Source organism: Thalassophryne amazonica, chromosome 13 (assembly GCF_902500255.1).
Source record: "Thalassophryne amazonica chromosome 13, fThaAma1.1, whole genome shotgun sequence".
NCBI classification, from domain to species: Eukaryota; Metazoa; Chordata; class Actinopteri; order Batrachoidiformes; family Batrachoididae; genus Thalassophryne; species Thalassophryne amazonica.
Genome location: NC_047115.1, coordinates 44,376,810 through 44,397,183, shown reverse-complemented (window position 1 = coordinate 44,397,183; position 20,374 = coordinate 44,376,810). Strand labels below are relative to the sequence as shown.

Genomic DNA, 20,374 nt, shown 5'->3' with positions numbered 1-20,374 from the left:
AACATTTTGATCAGATAAACCAAAACCATTTCACCAAGTTTCATGAAAATAAGTTATTTTAACATACCCTATTTTGCATTTCTTTTTTTTTAAAAAAAGCTCCACATTTAGTGTTTTTTGTTTGATTGATTGTTTTACCCCTTTTGTTAAATGTGTCAATTCCAAATTATAAATTTCTCACCATGTTTGGTGAAAATCTGTAATCCTCCTAAAAATCCAACAAAGAGGCACAAGAGAAATCAGAGCATAAATGTGCTAAATGTAATTAATGGCTGGAACAAACAAACAAAATGAATGTGGAGCCATTTGAATATCACAGTGCAGGTGCAGAAAAGGAACTAACATAGATCCAGTATGCTATATTGCCATCTTTTATTGCACTTTGTAAGCGATTGCTGTACAGTAGTTATTCCTCAGTGTGACACAATAACCACAGCAGGACTGGAACATATATCCATCCAAAATTAAATTACTCCTGCTCACAACTAAATACAGTCACAAATGGCTTGATATCAAAATAAAATAAAATAAAAATAAAGTCCCACAATTTAATCAAGAAAGCTGTGATAAGTATCTACAAGGTTACATGAAGAGGGCATGTGAAAATGAGGCAATGACTATCAAAAAATGCAGATTAATCTTTCCAATGACTCAATGTCTACATTATATACAAACATTAACAGTAGATTTTCTCACATGCAGGAAGCTACTGAGATAATTTACTATATCGACATTTTATAGATTAATCTAAGTCTGTCTTATTCTTTTTCATTCTCTTGTTATTAAGAAGAGACAACAATGTTGTGGGTAAACAGTCTTCTCCCTCAGTGGCTGTCATGGCAACGTCATCATAGATAATAGAACCCACAAACAAAGATCTCACGTCCTCACACAAACACACAGTCCAATATGGAAAAGGTTAGGGAACCTCACGCACGCACACGCACTCATCACTGATATGGTTCATTTTCTAATACTTTACCAAACCCCTGACACGGTACAACACAGAAACGGCAAAAAACAAACAAACAAAAAGCACAGAGTGATTCATAGGAAGCTGTTCCTGTTGGTTCTATATACACAAACATCAGTAGGAAATGTAACTTGACAACAACTTTGGCCTCAGATGTCCATCAGTCTGGGAAATGGTGACTTTTTTCGGATCCGCTCCCTTTTCCGGGTCGTTTTTTCCACAGCTACTCTTCTTGCCCATGGAGTGTGTTCGCTAACTCTTCCCCATCTTGGCGATCAGCTCATCACAGATCTTTGTCAACTCCTCAATCTCTTTGTTCTGTAGTGAAATGGTTCAGATTCACTGATCAATCAATCAATCAACTTTTTTCTTGTATAGCGCCAAATCACAACAAACAGTTGCCCCAAGGCGCTCCACATTGCAAGGCAAGGCCATACAATAATTATGAAACACAGTCTACGTCTAAAGCAACATAACCAAGGGATGGTCCAGGGTCACCCGATCCAGCCCTAACTATAAGCCTTAGCGAAAAGGAAAGTTTTAAGCCTAATCTTAAAAGTAGAGAGGGTATCTGTCTCCCTGATCTGAATTGGGAGCTGGTTCCACAGGAGAGGAGCCTGAAAGCTGAAGGCTCTGCCTCCCATTCTACTCTTACAAACCCTAGGAACTACAAGTAAGCCCGCAGTCTGAGAGCGAAGCGCTCTAATGGGTAATATGGTACTATGAGGTCCCTAAGATAAGATGGACCTGATTATTCAAAACCTTATAAGTAAGAAGAAGAATTTTAAATTCTATTCTAGCATTAACAGGAAGCCAATGAAGGGAGGCCAACACGGGTGAGATATGCTCTCTCCTGCTAGTCCCCGTCAGTACTCTAGCTGCAGCATTCTGAACCAACTGAAGGCTTTTTAGGGAACTTTTAGGACAACCTGATAATAATGAATTACAATAGTCCAGCCTAGAGGAAACAAATGCATGAATTAGTTTTTCAGCATCACTCTGAGACAAGACCTTTCTGATTTTAGAGATATTGCGTAAATGCAAAAAGGCAGTCCTACATATTTGTTTAATATGCGCTTTGAATGACATATCCTGATCAAAAATAACTCCAAGATTTCTCACAGTATTACCAGAGATCAGGGAAATGCCATCCAGAGTAACGATCTGGTTAGACACCATGCTTCTAAGATTTGTGGGGCCAAGTACAATAACTTCAGTTTTATCTGAGTTTAAAAGCAGGAAATTAGAGGTCATCCATGTCTTTATGTCTGTAAGACATCCCAGCAATGATTTTTTTTATTGTTTTACATGTCAAAACTAGTGCTTATGGGAAAGCTGACTGACCTTTTGTTCCAAAGTGCATTCCAAAGAGTCCACCTTCATCTGCTCCTTCCTCAAACTGGCTTGGTAAGCTGCCTGTTCCTGCTTGGCCTTGGCCCGCACCTGGGCGATCTCCATGTTGGCCCTGGAGACACAGTTAAAGAAATAGCTTTGTGCAAAGTCTGTTTTTATCTACCTTTAGAATTTAGATGTGGGCGGACTTCATGTTAAACATCCTCAAAGTCCCACATTTGTCTGTCTATATGCATGTATTATTGGCCTGCTGAGCCTGTCTGCATTCTGTACACACTTTTTCAGCCACACTACTACTCCTGCTCCTGCCACCTTTGGAGGGTGGGGCCAAAGAAATGACAAACCCCCTTTTCCCACAATAGCAATTCAATATTTATCCAATATTAATGATATTAAGAAAGAGAAGTTTTATTATATCATTCATTTTTAAGAGCATTACCGTTTTTTCTTGTACTACTGTATGTATCTTCTAAAATGTAATGATGATAGATAGATAGATAGATAGATAGATAGATAGATAGATAGATAGATAGATAGATAGATAGATAGATAGATAGATAGATAGATAGATAGATAGATAGATAGATAGATAGATAGATAGATAGATAGATAGATAGATAGATAGATAGATAGATAGATAGATAGATAGACAATAAGTACTATCATCTTGTAACTCATTCAAGGAGCATATAACGAGGTCAAGTGAAAGAGAGATTGTTTCTGCAAACAAATGTACTATCTCAGAGAAGTAAACTGTTAGACTTTATGATTGTTTCATAACAGTTGCATTCTAAAATTCTAATAATACAGTCATACTGCCAAATAACCCCTCAGAAAGAATTTGTATTAATTTACCTCCAAAAGAAAAAGAAAGCAAGGGAGACGGTCAAGAAATGTACATAGTGAATGTGGTCTGTGAGGGAGAGAGTGTTTCCACACAGATATTCATTAAATCATAAGAATAAACTGTCACTTTCTGATTGTTTAACAGCGGTTATCTTGTAAAACTCAAATAAGAGGTTCCCACAACTCTGCTGGAAGGATTTTGTATGAATGTAGCTCAGCAAATGTGTGGTTTTGAAGTTACATGGAGCTTGAAATGAGCTTGTTTGTTAGTTTCTTTCCTTTCTGAAACTTGGGTCTAGTGGCCACCAGGTCATTGCTGCTTCACATTTTACACCCAAGTCATGACTACTTCCCCCCCCCAAAAAAAGGTTGTGTGCCCTCCGTGAAGAAGTCACTCCCCAGTTTGAGAACCTCTGGCACAGACTCACTTGTCTAGTTTCTCTTCTGCATGAATCTTAAGAGCCTGATAGCGCTGTTCCTCCTTACGAACCCTGGACAGATACTCCTGAGCGCATTTCTTCAAAACCTCTTCATTCTGATGAGAGTGAAGAACATTTATTTGTTAAACACTTAAACACATTAGTTGTGTGTGTGCATGTGGGTGAGACTCACCTTGCGGAAGCCCTCCAGCACTTCCTTCATCTTCTCGTAGCGTCTGAAGAGGTCCGCCAGAGACTTTTCGACTGAGTTGAGGTCCGCCAAGGCCTGATCCTTCTCTGTGATCAGCTGTTGGATGGTGTGGTGGGACAGAGACTTCTCTTTCTGATCATCCTCTGATAGATACACATAAATATATACAATCAGTCTGTACACACTGAATATTCAATGACAGCCTACGCCACACATTTACAGTTAGGACCATTAATATGTGGACACTGGCAAAGTCTTCTTTGTGATGTAGACAGATTTACTGTTGTGCCATATGCGATCCATTTCTTGGTGATTTCTTTAACCGAACTTCAACAGATTTTGTCACAGTTGGAATCAGCTGTCGGTCGACCTTTTGTATGCTGATTTTTAATGAAATAATGAGCGAATATCATGCCTGAAGACCTTGGAACCTTATGGGATCACCTATAAAATGTAATTCCTACACTGTTAACCTGATTTGGATGTAATTACCCTCAAATTAAAGCTTATTTTTGATTGTAACAAGGTGCAAAACACAAATAAAATGCTAAAGACTCTGTCAATGCCCGAATATTTATGACATCCCAACTCTATACTTATGCACTTCAATTGTACAATATCTCTAAATGGAATTGTGATTAGTATTGTATTTTTCTGTGTGAGTATTTCTAATACATCTAATGGAACATGCAAACAGGAAAATGAAAAATCTGAAAAATCTAAGCAGCCAGTTGGTTTGGTCTCAGTTTCTTATATCTTCCCTATCAGAATTAAATAACAACATTTACAGGCTTTTCTAGTTCTGTTTATTAGATTACCAACCTGCTTTGCTCACTAAACTTGTTAAAGTGACTGTTACTGCCCTCTGTAGTGGTCGCGGGAAAACGCCAATGTGCTGGTACAGGTATGGTCAGGTCCATAAGTGACAGTGACACTTTTTTATTTTTGGTAATTTTGTTTCTATACATCACCACGATGGCGTTGAAGTGAAACAGTCATGGGTTTAACAAAAACATTGTATCAATCATTTAAGAATTACAGTCATTTTTATCCACAGTCCCTCCATTTTCAGAGGACATAACTAAATGGACAAAATAAATATGAATATTCTTGTTAATACCAAGGCTTTGAACTGATGCACAGAATACCACAGACACATATTGATTGTTTCATTCCAACTCCATCATGGTGGTGTGTTGAGACAAATATATATATATATATATACAGTGAGGAAAATAAGTATTTGAACACCCTCCATGATTTCCCACTTAGAAATCATGGAAGGGTCCACTGTGAGAGACATAATCTAAAAAAAAAAAAAAAAAAAAAAAAATCCGTAAATCACAATGCATGATTTTTAATAATTTATTTGTACGTATGTTACTTCTGCAAATAAGTATCTGAACACCTACCAACCAGCAAGAATTCTGGCTCACACAGACCTGTTAATTTTTCTTTAAGAAGCCCTCTTATTCTGCACTCTTTACCTGTATTAATTGCACCTGTTTGAACTCGTTACCTGTATAAAATACACCTGTTCACACACTCAGTCAATCACACGTCAACCTGTCCACCATAGCCAAGTCCAAAGAGCTGTCTAAGGACACCAGGGACAAAACTGTAGACCTGTAGAAGGCTGGGATGGACTACAGGACAACAGACAAGCAGCTTGTTAGAAGACAACTGTTATGATTATTTATTAGAAAGTGGAAGAAACACAAGATGACTGTCAGTCTCCCTTGGTCTGGGATTCCATGCAAGATCTCACTTTGTGGGGTAAGGATGATTCTGAGAAAACTCAGAATTACACAGGAGGACCTGGTCAATGACCTGAAGAGAGCTGGGACCACAGTCACAAAGAATACATTAGTAACACATGATGCTGTCATGGTTTAAAATCCTGCAGGGCAGCAAGGTCCCCCTGCTCAAGCCAACACATGTCCAGGCCCGTTTGAAGTTCACCAGTGACCATCTGGATGATCCAGAGGAGGCATGGGAGAAGGTCATGTGGTCAGATGAGATCAGAATAGAGCTTTTTGGAATCAGCTCCACTTACCATGTTTAGAGGATGAGAACAACCCCAAGAAAACCATCCCAACCATGAAGCATGGTGGTGGAAACATCATAATCTGGGGGTGCTCTTCTGCAAAGGGGACAGAACAACTACACCGTGTTGAAGGGAGGATGGATGGGGTCATGTATTGCGAGATTTTGGCAAACAACCTCCTTCCCTCAGTAACAGCATTGAAGATGGGTCATGGCTGGGTCTTCCAGCATGACAATGACCCCAAACACACAGCCAGGGCAACTAAGGAGGGGCTCTGTAAGAAGCATTTCAAGGTCCTGGAGTGGCCTGGCCAGTCTCCAGACCTGAACTCAATAGAAAATCTTTGGAGGGAGCTGAAACTCCAAACCTGAAAGATCTAGAGAAGATCTGTATGCACCAAAATCCCTGCTGCAGTGTGTGCAAACCTGGTGGAAAAATACAGGAAACATTTGACCTCTGTAATTGCAAACAAAGGCTACTGTCTCTCACAGTGGACATGCATCTAAGATGAAAATGTCAGACCCCTCCATGATTTCACTGTATATATATATATATATATATATATATATATATATATATATATATATATATATATATATATATATATATAAAATATTTGTTGAAGTTCTGTTGTACTTAATATAGGTGTCGGAGTGTCGGTATTAAGGGCAGTCAAATAGATATGTAATAATTTTATCCTTTTCACTGAGGAAAATTTTAAAACCCACAAAAAATAAACGACTTGCCACACAAGGTGGCACACAGTAAATGGACTCAACAAGTGTCACTGGATGAGATGAAGACAGCGAGCACACACGCTCGCTTCACTGAGGAACAGATGGAACAATGTGAACTGACACACCAGTTAAAGACGATCGTGCGTTACTCACCTGGCATGCCTGTCAGAGTTATCAAATAGTAAGGGCAAAGATGGGAGCAGAACAGAAAAGAAAAGGGACGGTGTTAAGTCAAGCTGGGAGGGCGAGAAGTGGGAAAGCCGAGTGTCAGACAAGCACAGACAGACTGTTGTTTTTGTGACGGTGCTTTAAAGCCAGATGTGATCTCAGTTCGCCAGAAACGTCCAGAGGTGATGGAGACGGTGTGAGAACGATTGGACCCGAGGAGAAAGTAAAGGAATCCAGAAAATCTGTGCAGCTGTCCATTTCAGTGCCATTGGCTCTTATCAAACAGAAAAGCAAGTGCACAGCAAAGGCAGCATGTGTCAGAGAATCCAAAAATACTTTCTTACTCTCTGAGATCAGCGGTAATAAAACAGGACAAAAACAAAGAAATTTGTATATTTTTACCAGGTTGCAAATGAATAAGTTCAGCCAAAAGAAGCGACAGATACTTGGGGATAAAACAAATTATTTCAAAATAAAATGCATGTGCACTGAAAAGAAAGTGGAGCCCAATAATTTAGTGTTTATTTTGAAACAGGACTCACCGATCATCTGAGCAATCGTCTTCTCATATTCAGCAACAATTCTCCTGTGGATGACAAATTTGTCAGTATCTAACACAGACAAACTCTGCAGCCACACATTTCAAAATAAGATGGTGCAATTACATGTATATATTTTAGTGTTTGTGCTTCATACGGTATGTTTGCCCTCACAGCAAGACTGGGAATGCTTTACATTTACACAGTTTTTTTATGACTACCAGTTTACTGTATCTGTTTATTATCAAGAATTAGTTTTTGAAATCGACCAGGCCAGAAGCCAAACGGGGACCTTCTTACTGTGAGGCAACAGTGCTAAAGCCACCAAGCTGCCCGTAAGATAAACCATCTGATCATTTTTTGGTGATACCAGCTGAAGCTCAGCAACAAAGCATCTCATGATATCAGTCCAGAGAAGGCCAGTAAGTTCTTAAATCAGGAGTCACAATGAGCCAGTGTGAGATGAGATGTCTTACCTCATCTCCACCACTTCTTGTCGGCTATCTTCATACTTTCTTTGCCACTCCAGTACTTCTTTTTCCTTTGTCACAATCTGAGAAGATGGACAGTGACATTAAGTAAAGTATGACATTCTTCAGTGAGTACACACAGTGATGTTTTTGGCACCTCTTCTCGTGCTATTCCCAGCGAGTGGTCCAGATCTTTAGGGAGATGCGGACTCTCTGCTTCAATGTAACTAGTGTTGGTCCTGGCATAAAGCGAGATCTTGGACACGGAACTCTCGACTGGAGACGGTGTTTCTCGATGCTGTTTCCAGGAAGCAAAGGAGAGGAGTGAGAGGGAATGAAACATAACCAGTCAGTACATATGATGCTGATCTACAGCCAGAACTTCTCTCACACGCACGTTCTCCTGAACCAAACCGCCAGGCAGCATCACACTGTATCAAAGCGGAACACACAGCAAAATAAATCAATGTGCAAATGGGGCAGACTAGTGATGCTCCTGTCAGCTGCAGCATGATTGGATGAAACAGTCTTCAGTGCCACAGTGTGAGCCAAATGATTGGCTGATGTTACCCCTCCCCGCCAAAAAAAAGAAAAAAAAACTGGAACCCGCAGTGGTCTCCTGCTCATGTCAACCTTGAATAGAATTAGATCCAGGCAAGGCAGAGGGCAGGAACGTGGTACTTTATACAGATACAGTAACTGCATCGTATACAAGAGATGAAGGACTAGACCACAAATAGATGTTTGTATGATGTTAAAGCAAATTATAATATAATAAGTAAATTATACCTGCTGTAAAATATTGTATTGACATACCATACTGTCAAGTGGTATAAGATACTGTAACATCTTCTCTTCCAACAATAAAGACCAAGTGCGGGGTGACCCAAAACTAACAGGACTTGGATAAGGCCGTGAGCAATACTGGCAACAAACCAAAATATACACAGAAAGGTTTGTGTTAAAATATTATTGAATAATATAAATTTGTGTTAAAAATAATATCCAACCAAATACAATTGGATGCAGATGTTAAATCAACTATCATAGTGTTAAATCATTATTAAAAATTTATCAACTTCAGTGAAGTTAATAGTATTTTTAGTGGGAGAAAATACACTCAGGCATAGAGTTGATTTAACACTACACAGTTTACCATGTAAGGGCAATCTCCCAATGCCTGTAATTGGCCCTAATTTGGATCCAAATTACAAAGTTGAGGAAATCATGCATGATTTATTAAAATAACAGGCAAAAACCATATTTACTACTATTATATGACCACTTACAAACAGGTGTAACTGATGATTGTTGAATATTGCTGGTTACTGCAATTCTCATTACGCGAGTGTAGTGCTCCATTATTCCTACACTTTTCCTTAAGTCAACATGTATCTGTTAACATCTCAAAACTGTTGAAGAGTGCAACATACTTTTCATCAGATATACAGTAGTGTTCAGAATAATAGTAGTGCTATGTGACTGAAAAGATTAATCCAGGTTTTGAGTATATTTTTATTGTTACATGGGAAACAAGGTACCAATAGATTCAGTAGATTCTCACAAATCCAACAAGACCAAGCATTCATGATATGCACACTCTTAAGGCTATGAAATTGGGCTATTAGTAAAAAAAAAAGTAGAAAAGGGGGTGTTCACAATAATAGTAGTGTGGCATTCAGTCATTGAGTTTGTCAATTTAGTGGAACAAACAGGTGTGAATCAGGTGTCCCCTATTTAAGGATGAAGCCAGCACCTGTTGAACATGCTTTTCTCTTTGAAAGCCTGAGGAAAATGGGACGTTCAAGACATTGTTCCGAAGAACAGCGTAGTTTGATTGAAAAGTTGATTGGAGAGGAGAAAACTTATACGCAGGTGCAAAAAATTATAGGCTGTTCATCTACAATGATCTCCAATGCTTTAAAATGGACAAAAACAGAAAACAACCATCAAAATGGATAGAAGAATAACCAGAATGGCAAAGGCTCACCCATTGATCAGCTCCAGGATAATCAAAGACAGTCTGGAGTTACCTGTAACTGCTGTGACAGTGAGAAGACACCTGTGTGAAGCTAATTTATTTGCAAGAATCCCCGGCAAAGTCCCTCTGTTAAATAAAAGACATGTGCAGAAGAGGTTACAATTTGCCAAAGAACACATCAACTGGCCTAAAGAGAAATGGAGGAATATTTTGTGGACTGATGAGAGTAAAACTGTTCTTTTTGGGTCCAAGGGCCACAGACCGTTTGTGAGAAGACCCCCAAACTCTGAATTCAAACCACAGTTCACAGTGAAGACAGTGAAGCATGGTGGTGCAAGCATCATGATATGGGCATGTTTCTCCTACTATGGTGTTGGGCCTATATATCACATACCAGGTATCATGGATCAGTTTGGATATGTCAAAATACTTGAAGAGGTCATGTTGTCTTATGCAGAAGAGGACATGCCCTTGAAATGGGTGTTTCAACAAGACAATGACCCCAAGCACATTAGTAAACCAGCAAAATCTTGGTTCCAAACCAACAAGATTAATGCCTCGCAGATGTGAAGAAATCATGAAAAACTGTGGTTATACAACTTAATACTAGTTTAGTGATTCACAGGATTGCTAAAAAAGCAGTTTGAACATAATAGTTTTGAGTTTGTAACGTCAACAGCAGATGCTACTATTATTGTGAACACCCCCTTTTATACTTTTTTTTACTAATAGCCCAATTTCATAGCCTTAAGAGTGTGTATATCATGAATGCTTGGTCTTGTTGGATTTGTGAGAATCTGCTGAATCTACTGGTACCTTGTTTCCCATGTAACAATAAGAAATATACTCAAAACCGGGATTAATCTTTTTAGTCACATAGCACCAGTATTATTCTGAACACTACTGTATACTGAACAACAAAAGAAAAGCAAGTATATTTTAATATTGCTTTATAAGTAAAGTTTCTGTCAGATTTTGTCCAAGATGTTACACACAACAGTAAATGAAGGTGTGTTTGAGTTTGTCAATGGTAATGTTCTGGACCAGATCACACTTAATAGCACGTGTGGCCACCATGTACTGCAATTAATGCAGCTAAACTTCTGCACATGGAACCCACTAAATGGTGAGTTTCCTGTTGAGGAAGGGCCTGCCACTCCTCCCTCAAGGCATTCTGGAGTTGAACAACAGCGGTATACGAGCGCAGAATATCCCATAAGTGTTCTATGGGTCTGTCGCACAGCATCACTATGTTACATCCTTAACTGGCTGATAGTCGACTCATGAACATTTAAACTTCTGGCTACAGTGCATTTGGAAAGTATTCACAGTGTTTCACTTTTTCCATATTTTATGTTACAGCCTTATTCCAAAATGGACTACATTCACTTTTTTCCAATGAAAATTCTACTCACGACACCCCATAATGGCAACGCAATTTTATTGAGATATTTGCAAATTTATTAAACATAAAAAAATAAGAAATCACATGTACATACTGTAAGTATTCACACCTTTTGCTCAATATTTTATAAAAGGCAATCTTTGTCTCATCAGACCAAAGAATTTTGTTTCTTATGGTCTGAGAGTCCTTCAGGTGCCTTTTGGCAAACTCCAAGTGGGCTGCCATGTGCCTTTTACTAAGGAGTGGCTTCTGTCTGGCCACTCTATTATACAGGCCTGATTGATGAATTGCTGCAGAGATGGTCGTCCTTCTGGAAGGTTTTCCTCTCTCTATGGAGGAATGGTGGGGCTCTGACAAAGTGACCATTGTGTTCTTGGTCACCTCTCTGACTAAGGCCCTTCTTCCCCAGTCATTCAGGTTAGACAGGCAGCCATCTCTTGGAAGAGTCCTGGTGGATCTAAACTTCTTCCATTTACAAATAATGGAGGCCACTGTGCTCATTGAGACCTTCAAAGCAGCAGAAATGTTTCTGTACCCTTCCTCAGATTTGTGCCTCAAGACAATCCTGTCTCAGAGGTCTACAGACAATTCCTTTGACTTCATGCTTGGTTTGTGCCCTGACATGCACTGTCAATGTCAACTGTGGGACTTTATATGTAGACAGGTATGTCACTTTCTAAATCATGTCCAATCAGCTGAATTTACCCCAGCTGGATTCCAATTAAGCTGTAGAAACATCTCAAGGATGAGCAATGGAAACAGGATGCACCTGAGCTCAATTTTGAGCATCATGGGAAAGGCTATAAATACTTATATACATCTGATTTCTTAGTTTTTTATTTTTAATAAATTGGCTAAAAGTTAAAAAAAAAAAACCTTTACACATTGTCATTATGGGGTATTGTGTGTACAATTTGGAGGAAAAAATGAAATTCACCCACTTTGGAATAAGGCTGCAACATAACATAACATAAATTGTGGAAAAAGTGAAACACTGTGAATACTTTCCAGATGTTCCACACTGTCAAACCAGTATCCAGTCTGTGAATGGTGCATTCACAAAGCATTTCAGTGATGCATGGTATGGCAAAAAGGCAACAAATTTCAAGTTTTATCATTTGCTTTCATAGGCCCCTCATACATCAACTAAATCACCACTCCTAATTGTTATATAGACAGAGAGTCATTGCTCAAAACATGCCACACCTCTGTAATTCTGTCCAGGTGCTTGCCAGCATCTGTGGTTGTGTTTGTGTGCAAATGTATGTTCCATTACTTTAGATTCACGATATACAACCCCTGGCAAAAATTATGTAATCACCAGCCTCGGAGGATGTTCATTCAGTTGTTTAATTTTGTAGAAAAAAGCAGATCACAGACATGACACAAAACTAAAGTCATTTCAAATGGCAACTTTCTGGCTTTAAGAAACACTATAAGAAATCAAGAAAAAAAGATTGTGGCAGTCAGTAACAGTTACTTTTTTAGACCGAGCAGAGGGAAAAAAATATGGAATCACTCAATTCTGAGGAAAAAATTATGGAATCACCCTGTAAATTTTCATCCCCAAAACTAACACCTGCATCATATCAGATCTGCTCGTTAGTCTGCATCTAAAAGGGAGTGAACACACCTTGGAGAGCTGTTGCACCAAGTGGACTGACATGAATCATGGCTCCAACACGAGAGATGTCAATTGAAACAAAGGAGAGGATTATCAAACTCTTAAAAGAGAGTAAATCATCACGCAATGTTGCAAAAGATGTTGGTTGTTCACAGTCAGCTGTGTCTAAACTCTGGACCAAATACAAACAACATGGGAAGGTTGTTAAAGGCAAACATACTGGTAGACCAAGGAAGACAAAGCGTCAAGACAGAAAACTTAAAGCAATATGTCTCAAAAATCGAAAAATGTACAACAAAACAAATGAGGAACGAATGGGAGGAAACTGGAGTCAACGTCTGTGACCGAACTGTAAGAAACCGCCTAAAGGAAATGGGATTTACATACAGAAAAGCTAAACGAAAGGCATCATTAACACCTAAACAGAAAAAAACAAGGTTACAATGGGCTAAGGAAAAGCAATTGTGGACTGTGGATGACTGGATGAAAGTCATATTCAGTGATGAATCTCGAATCTGCATTGGGCAAGGTGATGATGCTGGAACTTTTGTTTGGTGCCTTTCCTGTTGTGTGGGCCGCTGAAGAGGAGGTACTGCTGGCCCACCACCACCAGAGGGCGCCCTGTCTGGAATGCGGGCTCCAGGCACCAGAGGGCGCTGCCGCCTCACAGGAGCAGCCGGGGTGACAGCTGTCACTTATCGCCTACAACAGCTGTCACCAATCATCCAATCAGCAGTGGTATATCAGCAGGACGACATCTCCACCTCTTTGCCGAGATATCGCTCTACCGAGGAGGTAACGTACTCAGCTGACTTTGTTGTCTTCCTGACAGGAATACCTGTTACTTTGTGTGTTGGATAGCAGATATTTTGTTTCCTTTTTTCCGACAAGAGGTGGAGGTGGTTTTCCACCATATGTGTTGCTGGGTGCAGACGCACCCACATCTAACTGTTTTTGTTCCTCGCCAGCAGTACCAGATCCGACAAGCGGAGGCAGTGGCCACCTGGGAGTTCGGGACTTGGCGGCTCCAGTATTCCCAGGGTTCGGTGGCGGAGGAAATCGTGTGGTTCCGGTTCTGCTTTGGACAGACGTCTCTTATCTTCGAGCCTGCCCACGCGACACATTTTTGTGAATTGACTTCATTGACTATTATTGTAATCTGCTGTGTTTGTTGTGCTTATTCACAACAGTAAAGTGTTGTTATTTGACTTCCTCCATTGTCCGTTCATTTGCTCCCCCTGTTGTGGGTCCGTGTCACTACACTTTCCCAACAGGATATCTCGGCCAGCGTCATGGACTCCGAGGGGCGTCACCCGGCTGTTGAACGACCAATGGGAGAGCAGGGAGCGCAGGCGTCTGCAGGAGACGTGATTGGTGAGCTGCAGCCCATTCTCACCGCCTTTACGGCTCGGTTGGATCAAATGACTGAGCAAAACATCCTCCTGAACCGCAGGGTGGAGGCTCTCTCCGCACAGATGGCGGCGAGCGCTCAGGGCGCTGCTGCAGCTCGTCCTCCTGCCGACCCTGTGCAGGATATAAATGTTCCAGTGGTGGTTCAACAACCCCTCCCACCATCCCCTGAAGCATACATAAGCCCTCCTGAGCCGTACGGAGGTTGTGTGGAGACGTGCGCGGACTTTCTTATGCAGTGTTCGCTCGTCGTCGCACAACGTCCCGTCATGTACGCATCAGACGCTAGTAAAATAGCTTATGTGATTGCTCTGCTTCGGGGTAAAGCACGCGCCTGGGCTACGGTGCTCTGGGAACAGAACTCACGGTTGTTATCAGCATACACTGGGTTTGTGGGGGAGTTCAGAACAGTGTTTGATCACCCTAACAGAGGAGAGACCGCTTCAACCGTGCTGCTGTCAATGAGACAGGGACGCGAGAGCGCAGCCGCTTATGCAGTCAACTTCCGCATCGCGGCTACGAGCTCCGGCTGGAATAACGTTGCGCTCCGCGCCGCCTTCATAAACGGACTGTCGTTGGTTCTGAAGGAGCAGCTGGTAGCTAAGGAGGAACCGCGGGATTTAGATGGGCTTATCGATCTCGTTATACGGTTAGACAATCGGTTGGAGGAACGCCGTCGGGAGCGAGGCGAAGGACGTGACCGGATACGCGCCGCCCCTCTCCCTTCCGGGTTCGAAAAGGGGCCGCCCTCCCCACGCTCCACAGCCGCAGCGCTTTGTGGGGCAACAGCTCCCCCTGCTGACGTTGTTACGGAAATGCACAGGGCCAAAATGGGGAGGCTGATCCGTGGAGAGTGTTTTCTCTGCAGTTCAACTGAGCACACACAGAGAAACTGCCCCAAACGGCCAAAACGACAACACTCGCCCTTAGAGACTGGGCTAAGGGGGGGTCAAAACATTCAAGTGAGACACACACAAATTGCCACATGACTCCCAGTCACAATCCTGAGCGGGGATTTAACCCTTCAAGCCCGAGCACTGGTGGACACGGGGTCAGAAGGGAATCTGCTAGACAGCAGATGGACAAGGGAGGTAGGGCTCCCTCTGGTGGTGCTTCCTTCGCCGTTGCAGGTGCGGGCACTAGATGGCACCCTCCTCCCTTTACTCATACACAAGACACACCCAGTAACTCTGGTGGTGTCTGGAAACCACCTGGAGGAGATTGAGTTTTTTGTAACTCCTTCTACCTCCCGCGTGATTTTGGGCATCCCATGGATGTTGAAGCACAATCCCCGGATTGATTGGCCGTCTGGGGTGGTGGTTCAGTGCAGCGAAACCTGCCATCGGGGGTGTTTAGGATCCTCGGTTCCTCCCGGTTCACAGGCTAAGGAGGAGGTCAAAGTCCCTCCCAATCTGACGGCAGTGCCGGTTGAGTACCACGATCTTGCTGACGTCATCAGTAAGGATCTGGCACTCACCCTTCCCCCGCACCGTCCGTACGATTGTGCCATTGATTTGGTTCCAGGCGCTGAGTTCCCGTCCAGCAGGCTGTACAACCTCTCACGACCTGAGCGCGAATCAATGGAGACCTACATCCGGGACTCATTAGCTGCCGGGCTGATCCGGAACTCCACCTCCCCGATGGGGGCAGGTTTCTTTTTTGTGGGCAAGAAAGATGGCGGACTTCGTCCATGTATTGATTACAGGGGGCTGAATGAGATTACGGTTCGCAACCGATACCCGTTGCCATTGTTAGATTCCGTGTTCACCCCCCTGCATGGAGCCAAAATCTTTACTAAGCTGGATCTTAGAAATGCGTATCACCTGGTTCGGATCTGGAAGGGAGACGAATGGAAGACGGCATTTAACACCCCATTAGGTCACTTTGAGTACCTGGTCATGCCGTTCGGCCTCACCAACGCCCCCGCGACGTTCCAAGCCTTGGTTAACGACGTCTTGCGGGACTTCCTGCACCGATTCGTCTTCGTATATCTGGACGATATTCTCATCTTTTCTCCGGATCCTGAGACCCATGTCCAGCATGTACGTCAGGTCCTGCAGCGGTTGTTAGAAAACCGACTGTTTGTGAAGGGCGAGAAGTGCGAGTTTCACCGCACGTCTTTGTCCTTCCTGGGGTTTATCATCTCCTCTAACTCCGTCGCCCCTGATCCGGCCAAGGTTGCAGCGGTGAGAGATTGGCCCCAACCACCAAGCCGTAGGAAGCTGCAACAGTTCCTCGGCTTCGCTAATTTCTATAGGACGTTCATTAAGGGCTACAGTCAGGTAGTTAGCCCCCTGACAGCCCTGACCTCTCCAAAAGTCCCCTTCACCTGGTCGGATCAGTGCGAAGCCGCGTTCAAGGAGTTGAAACGACGGTTCTCTACTGCGCCAGTTTTGGTGCAGCCCGACCCTAGCCGCCAGTTCATGGTTGAGGTGGACACCTCTGACTCAGGGATAGGAGCCGTGCTGTCCCAGAGCGGAGAGACCGATAAGGTACTTCACCCGTGTGCCTACTTTTCACGCAGGTTGACCCCGGCTGAACGGAACTATGACGTCGGCAATCGAGAACTCCTTGCGGTGAAAGAGGCTCTTGAAGAGTGGAGACATCTGTTGGAGGGAACGTCCGTGCCATTCACGGTTTTCACTGACCAACGGAACCTGGAGTATATCAGGACCGCCAAGCGGCTGAACCCCAGGCAAGCCCGCTGGTCACTGTTCTTCGGCCGTTTTGACTTCCGGATCACCTACCGTCCCGGGACCAAAAACCAGAGATCGGATGCCTTGTCCCGGGTGCATGAAGACGAAGTCAAAACGGAGTTGTCGGATCCACCGGAACCTATCATCCCGGAGTCCGCTATCGTGGCCATCCTCACCTGGGACATAGAGAAAACCATCCGGGAGGCCCTGGCACGGAGCCCGGATCCCGGAACTTTGCCGAAGAACAAACTTTACGTCCCACCAGAGGCCAGGGCTGCAGTCCTGGACTTCTGTCACGGCTCCAAGTTCTCCTGTCATCCAGGGGTGCATAGGACCATGGCAGTTGTCCGGCAGCGCTTCTGGTGGGCGACCCTGGAGGCCGACGTCCGGGATTATATCCAGGCCTGCACCACCTGCGCCAGGGGCAAGGCTGACCACCGCAGGGCATCGGGACTGCTCCAGCCGCTGCCTGTGCCTCATCGCCCCTGGTCCCACATCGGCCTGGATTTTGTCACGGGCCTCCCGCCGTCCCAGGGCAACACCACCATCCTCACGATAGTGGACCGATTCTCCAAGGCGGCCCACTTCGTGGCCCTCCCGAAGCTCCCAACTGCCCAGGAGACAGCGGACCTCCTGGTCCACCACGTCGTCCGGCTGCATGGGATTCCAACAGACATCATCTCTGATCGCGGTCCCCAGTTCTCCTCGCAAGTCTGAAGGAGCTTCTGCCGGGAACTGGGGGCCACGGTGAGTCTCTCGTCCGGGTATCATCCTCAGACCAACGGGCAAGCAGAACGGGTGAATCAGGAGGTGGAACAGGCCCTGCGCTGCGTGACGGCCGCGCACCCGGCGGCCTGGAGTACCCATTTGGCCTGGATCGAGTATGCCCATAACAGCCAGGTGTCTTCAGCCACCGGCCTGTCCCCTTTTGAGGTGTGTCTGGGGTATCAGCCCTCGTTGTTTCCGGTGGTTGAGGGAGAGGTCGGTGTGCCCTCGGTCCAGGCCCACCTGCGGAAGTGCCGTCGGGTGTGGCGCGCCGCCCGTTCTGCTTTGCTAAAGGCCCGGACGAGGGCCAAAGCCCATGCAGACCATCGGCGGACCCCAGCCCCTGCGTATCGGCCAGGGCAGGAGGTGTGGTTGTCCACAAAGGACATTCCCCTAAGAGTGGACTCCCCCAAACTACAGGACCGTTACATCGGCCCCTTCAAAATCCTTAAGGTCATCAGTCCAGCCGCAGTGAGGCTTCAGCTTCCGGCCTCACTGCGGATCCATCCTGTTTTCCATGTGTCCCGGATAAAGCCGCATCACACCTCACCCCTCTGTGCTCCGGGTCCGGCGCCGCCTCCTGCCCGGATCATCGATGGCGAGCCGGCTTGGACTGTGCGCCGGCTCTTGGATGTCCGTAGGATGGGCCGGGGCTTCCAGTATTTGGTGGACTGGGAGGGATACGGACCCGAAGAACGCTCCTGGGTGAAGAGGAGCTTCATCCTGGACCCGGCCCTCCTGGCCGATTTCTACTGCCGCCACCCGGACAAGCCTGGTCGGGCGCCAGGAGGCGCCCGTTGAGGGGGGGGTCCTGTTGTGTGGGCCGCTGAAGAGGAGGTACTGCTGGCCCACCACCACCAGAGGGCGCCCTGTCTGGAGTGCGGGCTCCAGGCACCAGAGGGCGCTGCCGCCTCACAGGAGCAGCCGGGGTGACAGCTGTCACTTATCGCCTACAACAGCTGTCACCAATCATCCAATCAGCAGTGGTATATCAGCAGGACGACATCTCCACCTCTTTGCCGAGATATCGCTCTACCGAGGAGGTAACATACTCAGCCGACTTTGTTGTCTTCCTGACAGGAATACCTGTTACTTTGTGTGTTGGATAGCAGATATTTTGTTTCCTTTTTTCCGACGAGAGGTGGAGGTGGTTTTCCACCATACGTGTTGCTGGGTGCAGACGCACCCACATCTAACTGTTTTTGTTCCTCGCCAGCAGTACCAGATCCGACAAGCGGAGGCAGTGGCCACCTGGGAGTTCGGGACTTGGCGGCTCCAGTATTCCCGGGGTTCGGTGGCCGAGGAAATCGTGTGGTTCCGGTTCTGCTTTGGACAGACGTCTCTTATCTTCGAGCCTGCCCATGCGACACATTTTTGTGAATTGACTTCATTGACTATTATTGTAATCTGCTGTGTTTGTTGTGCTTATTCACAACAGTAAAGTGTTGTTATTTGACTTCCTCCATTGTCCGTTCATTTGCGCCCCCTGTTGTGGGTCCGTGTCACTACACTTTCCCAACATTTCCAATGAGATTTATAAAGATGACTGCCTGAAGAGAACATGTAAATTTCCACAGTCATTGATGATATGGGGCTGCATGTCAGGTAAAGGCACTGGGGATATGGCTGTCATTACATCATCAATAAATGCACAAGTTTATGTTGATATTTTGGACAATTGAAAGGATGTTTGGGGATGATGAAATCATTTTTCAAGATGATAATGCATCTTGCCATAGAGCAAAAACTGCAAAAACATTCCTTGCAAAAAGACACATAGGGTCAATGTCAATGAGCAGATCTGATTTGATGCAGGTTAATTTGGGGGATGAAAATTTACAGGGTGATTCCATAATTTTTTCCTCAGAATTGAGTGATTCCATACTTTTTTCCTCTGCTTGGTCTAAAAAAGTAACCGTTACTGACTGCCACAATCTTTTTTCTTGATTTCTTATAGTGTTTCTTAAAGCCAGAAAGTTGCCATTTGAAATGACTTTAGTTTTGTGTCATGTCTGTGATCTGCTTTTTTTCTACAAAATTAAACAACTGAATGAACATCCTCTGAGGCCGGTGATTCCATAATTTTTGCCAGGGGTTGTATAATCTGCATCTCTGTGGTAGTTTTTCAATTTTTCAATCTCAATTTATTTTCATTTATATAGCGCCAAATCACAACAGAGTTGCCTCAAAGTGCTTCACACAGGTAAGGTCTAACCTTACCAACCCCCAGAGCAACAGTGGTAAGGAAAAACTCCCTCTGAGGAAGAAACCTCAAGCAGATCAGACTCAAAGGGGTGACCCTCTGCTTGGGCCATGCTACAAACATAAACTACAGAACAAGTCACAGAAAAATTCACGGACAAATATACAAGAAATGCTATTGGCGCACAGGACAGGAGGATTGCCAACACGAATACAACTCCCATCTCTGGATGGAGCTGCACCTTAAACAGAGAGAAAAAACAGAAACAGGCATCAGAAAGACAAAAAATACTGTATGATTTGCCAGCATTAAACAACAAGAAAAACAGAGAAGTACTAAGGTGATCGCCGGCCACTAGCCCTAAACTTCACTAAAAGACCCACAATTTAGGTAAAGTTGAGGCCGCAGCCCACTCCAATTACTAATAAATGAATTAAAAGAGTAAAAAGCGTAAAACAAAACTGTACCCGTATGCTAGCCACATGAAATGGAAAATAAGTGCGTCTTAAGTCTGGACTTGAAAATCT

General features: G+C 44.1%; 1 protein-coding gene across 9 annotated transcripts in view; it reads right to left on the bottom strand.

Moving 5' to 3' along the window:
- Nucleotides 1-355: 355 nt before the first annotated feature.
- tacc2 (transforming, acidic coiled-coil containing protein 2) overlaps nucleotides 356-20,374 on the bottom strand; it is a 62,834-nt gene continuing 42,815 nt past the window's right edge. For 6 of the 9 annotated variants that reach the window (XM_034185332.1, XM_034185328.1, XM_034185326.1 and 3 more), the window contains 8 exons: nucleotides 7,921-8,061; nucleotides 7,770-7,846; nucleotides 7,297-7,340; nucleotides 6,740-6,748; nucleotides 3,785-3,945; nucleotides 3,601-3,707; nucleotides 2,318-2,438; nucleotides 356-1,291 (listed from right to left, as the gene is read on the bottom strand). In XM_034185332.1, coding sequence (XP_034041223.1) covers nucleotides 1,226-1,291; nucleotides 2,318-2,438; nucleotides 3,601-3,707; nucleotides 3,785-3,945; nucleotides 6,740-6,748; nucleotides 7,297-7,340; nucleotides 7,770-7,846; nucleotides 7,921-8,061 — 726 coding nt within the window. In that variant the 3' untranslated portion in view covers nucleotides 356-1,225. The remainder of the gene's footprint in view (nucleotides 1,292-2,317; nucleotides 2,439-3,600; nucleotides 3,708-3,784; nucleotides 3,946-6,739; nucleotides 6,749-7,296; nucleotides 7,341-7,769; nucleotides 7,847-7,920; nucleotides 8,062-20,374) is intronic. The other 3 variants (XM_034185327.1, XM_034185331.1, XM_034185334.1) reach the window with 1 other exon arrangement.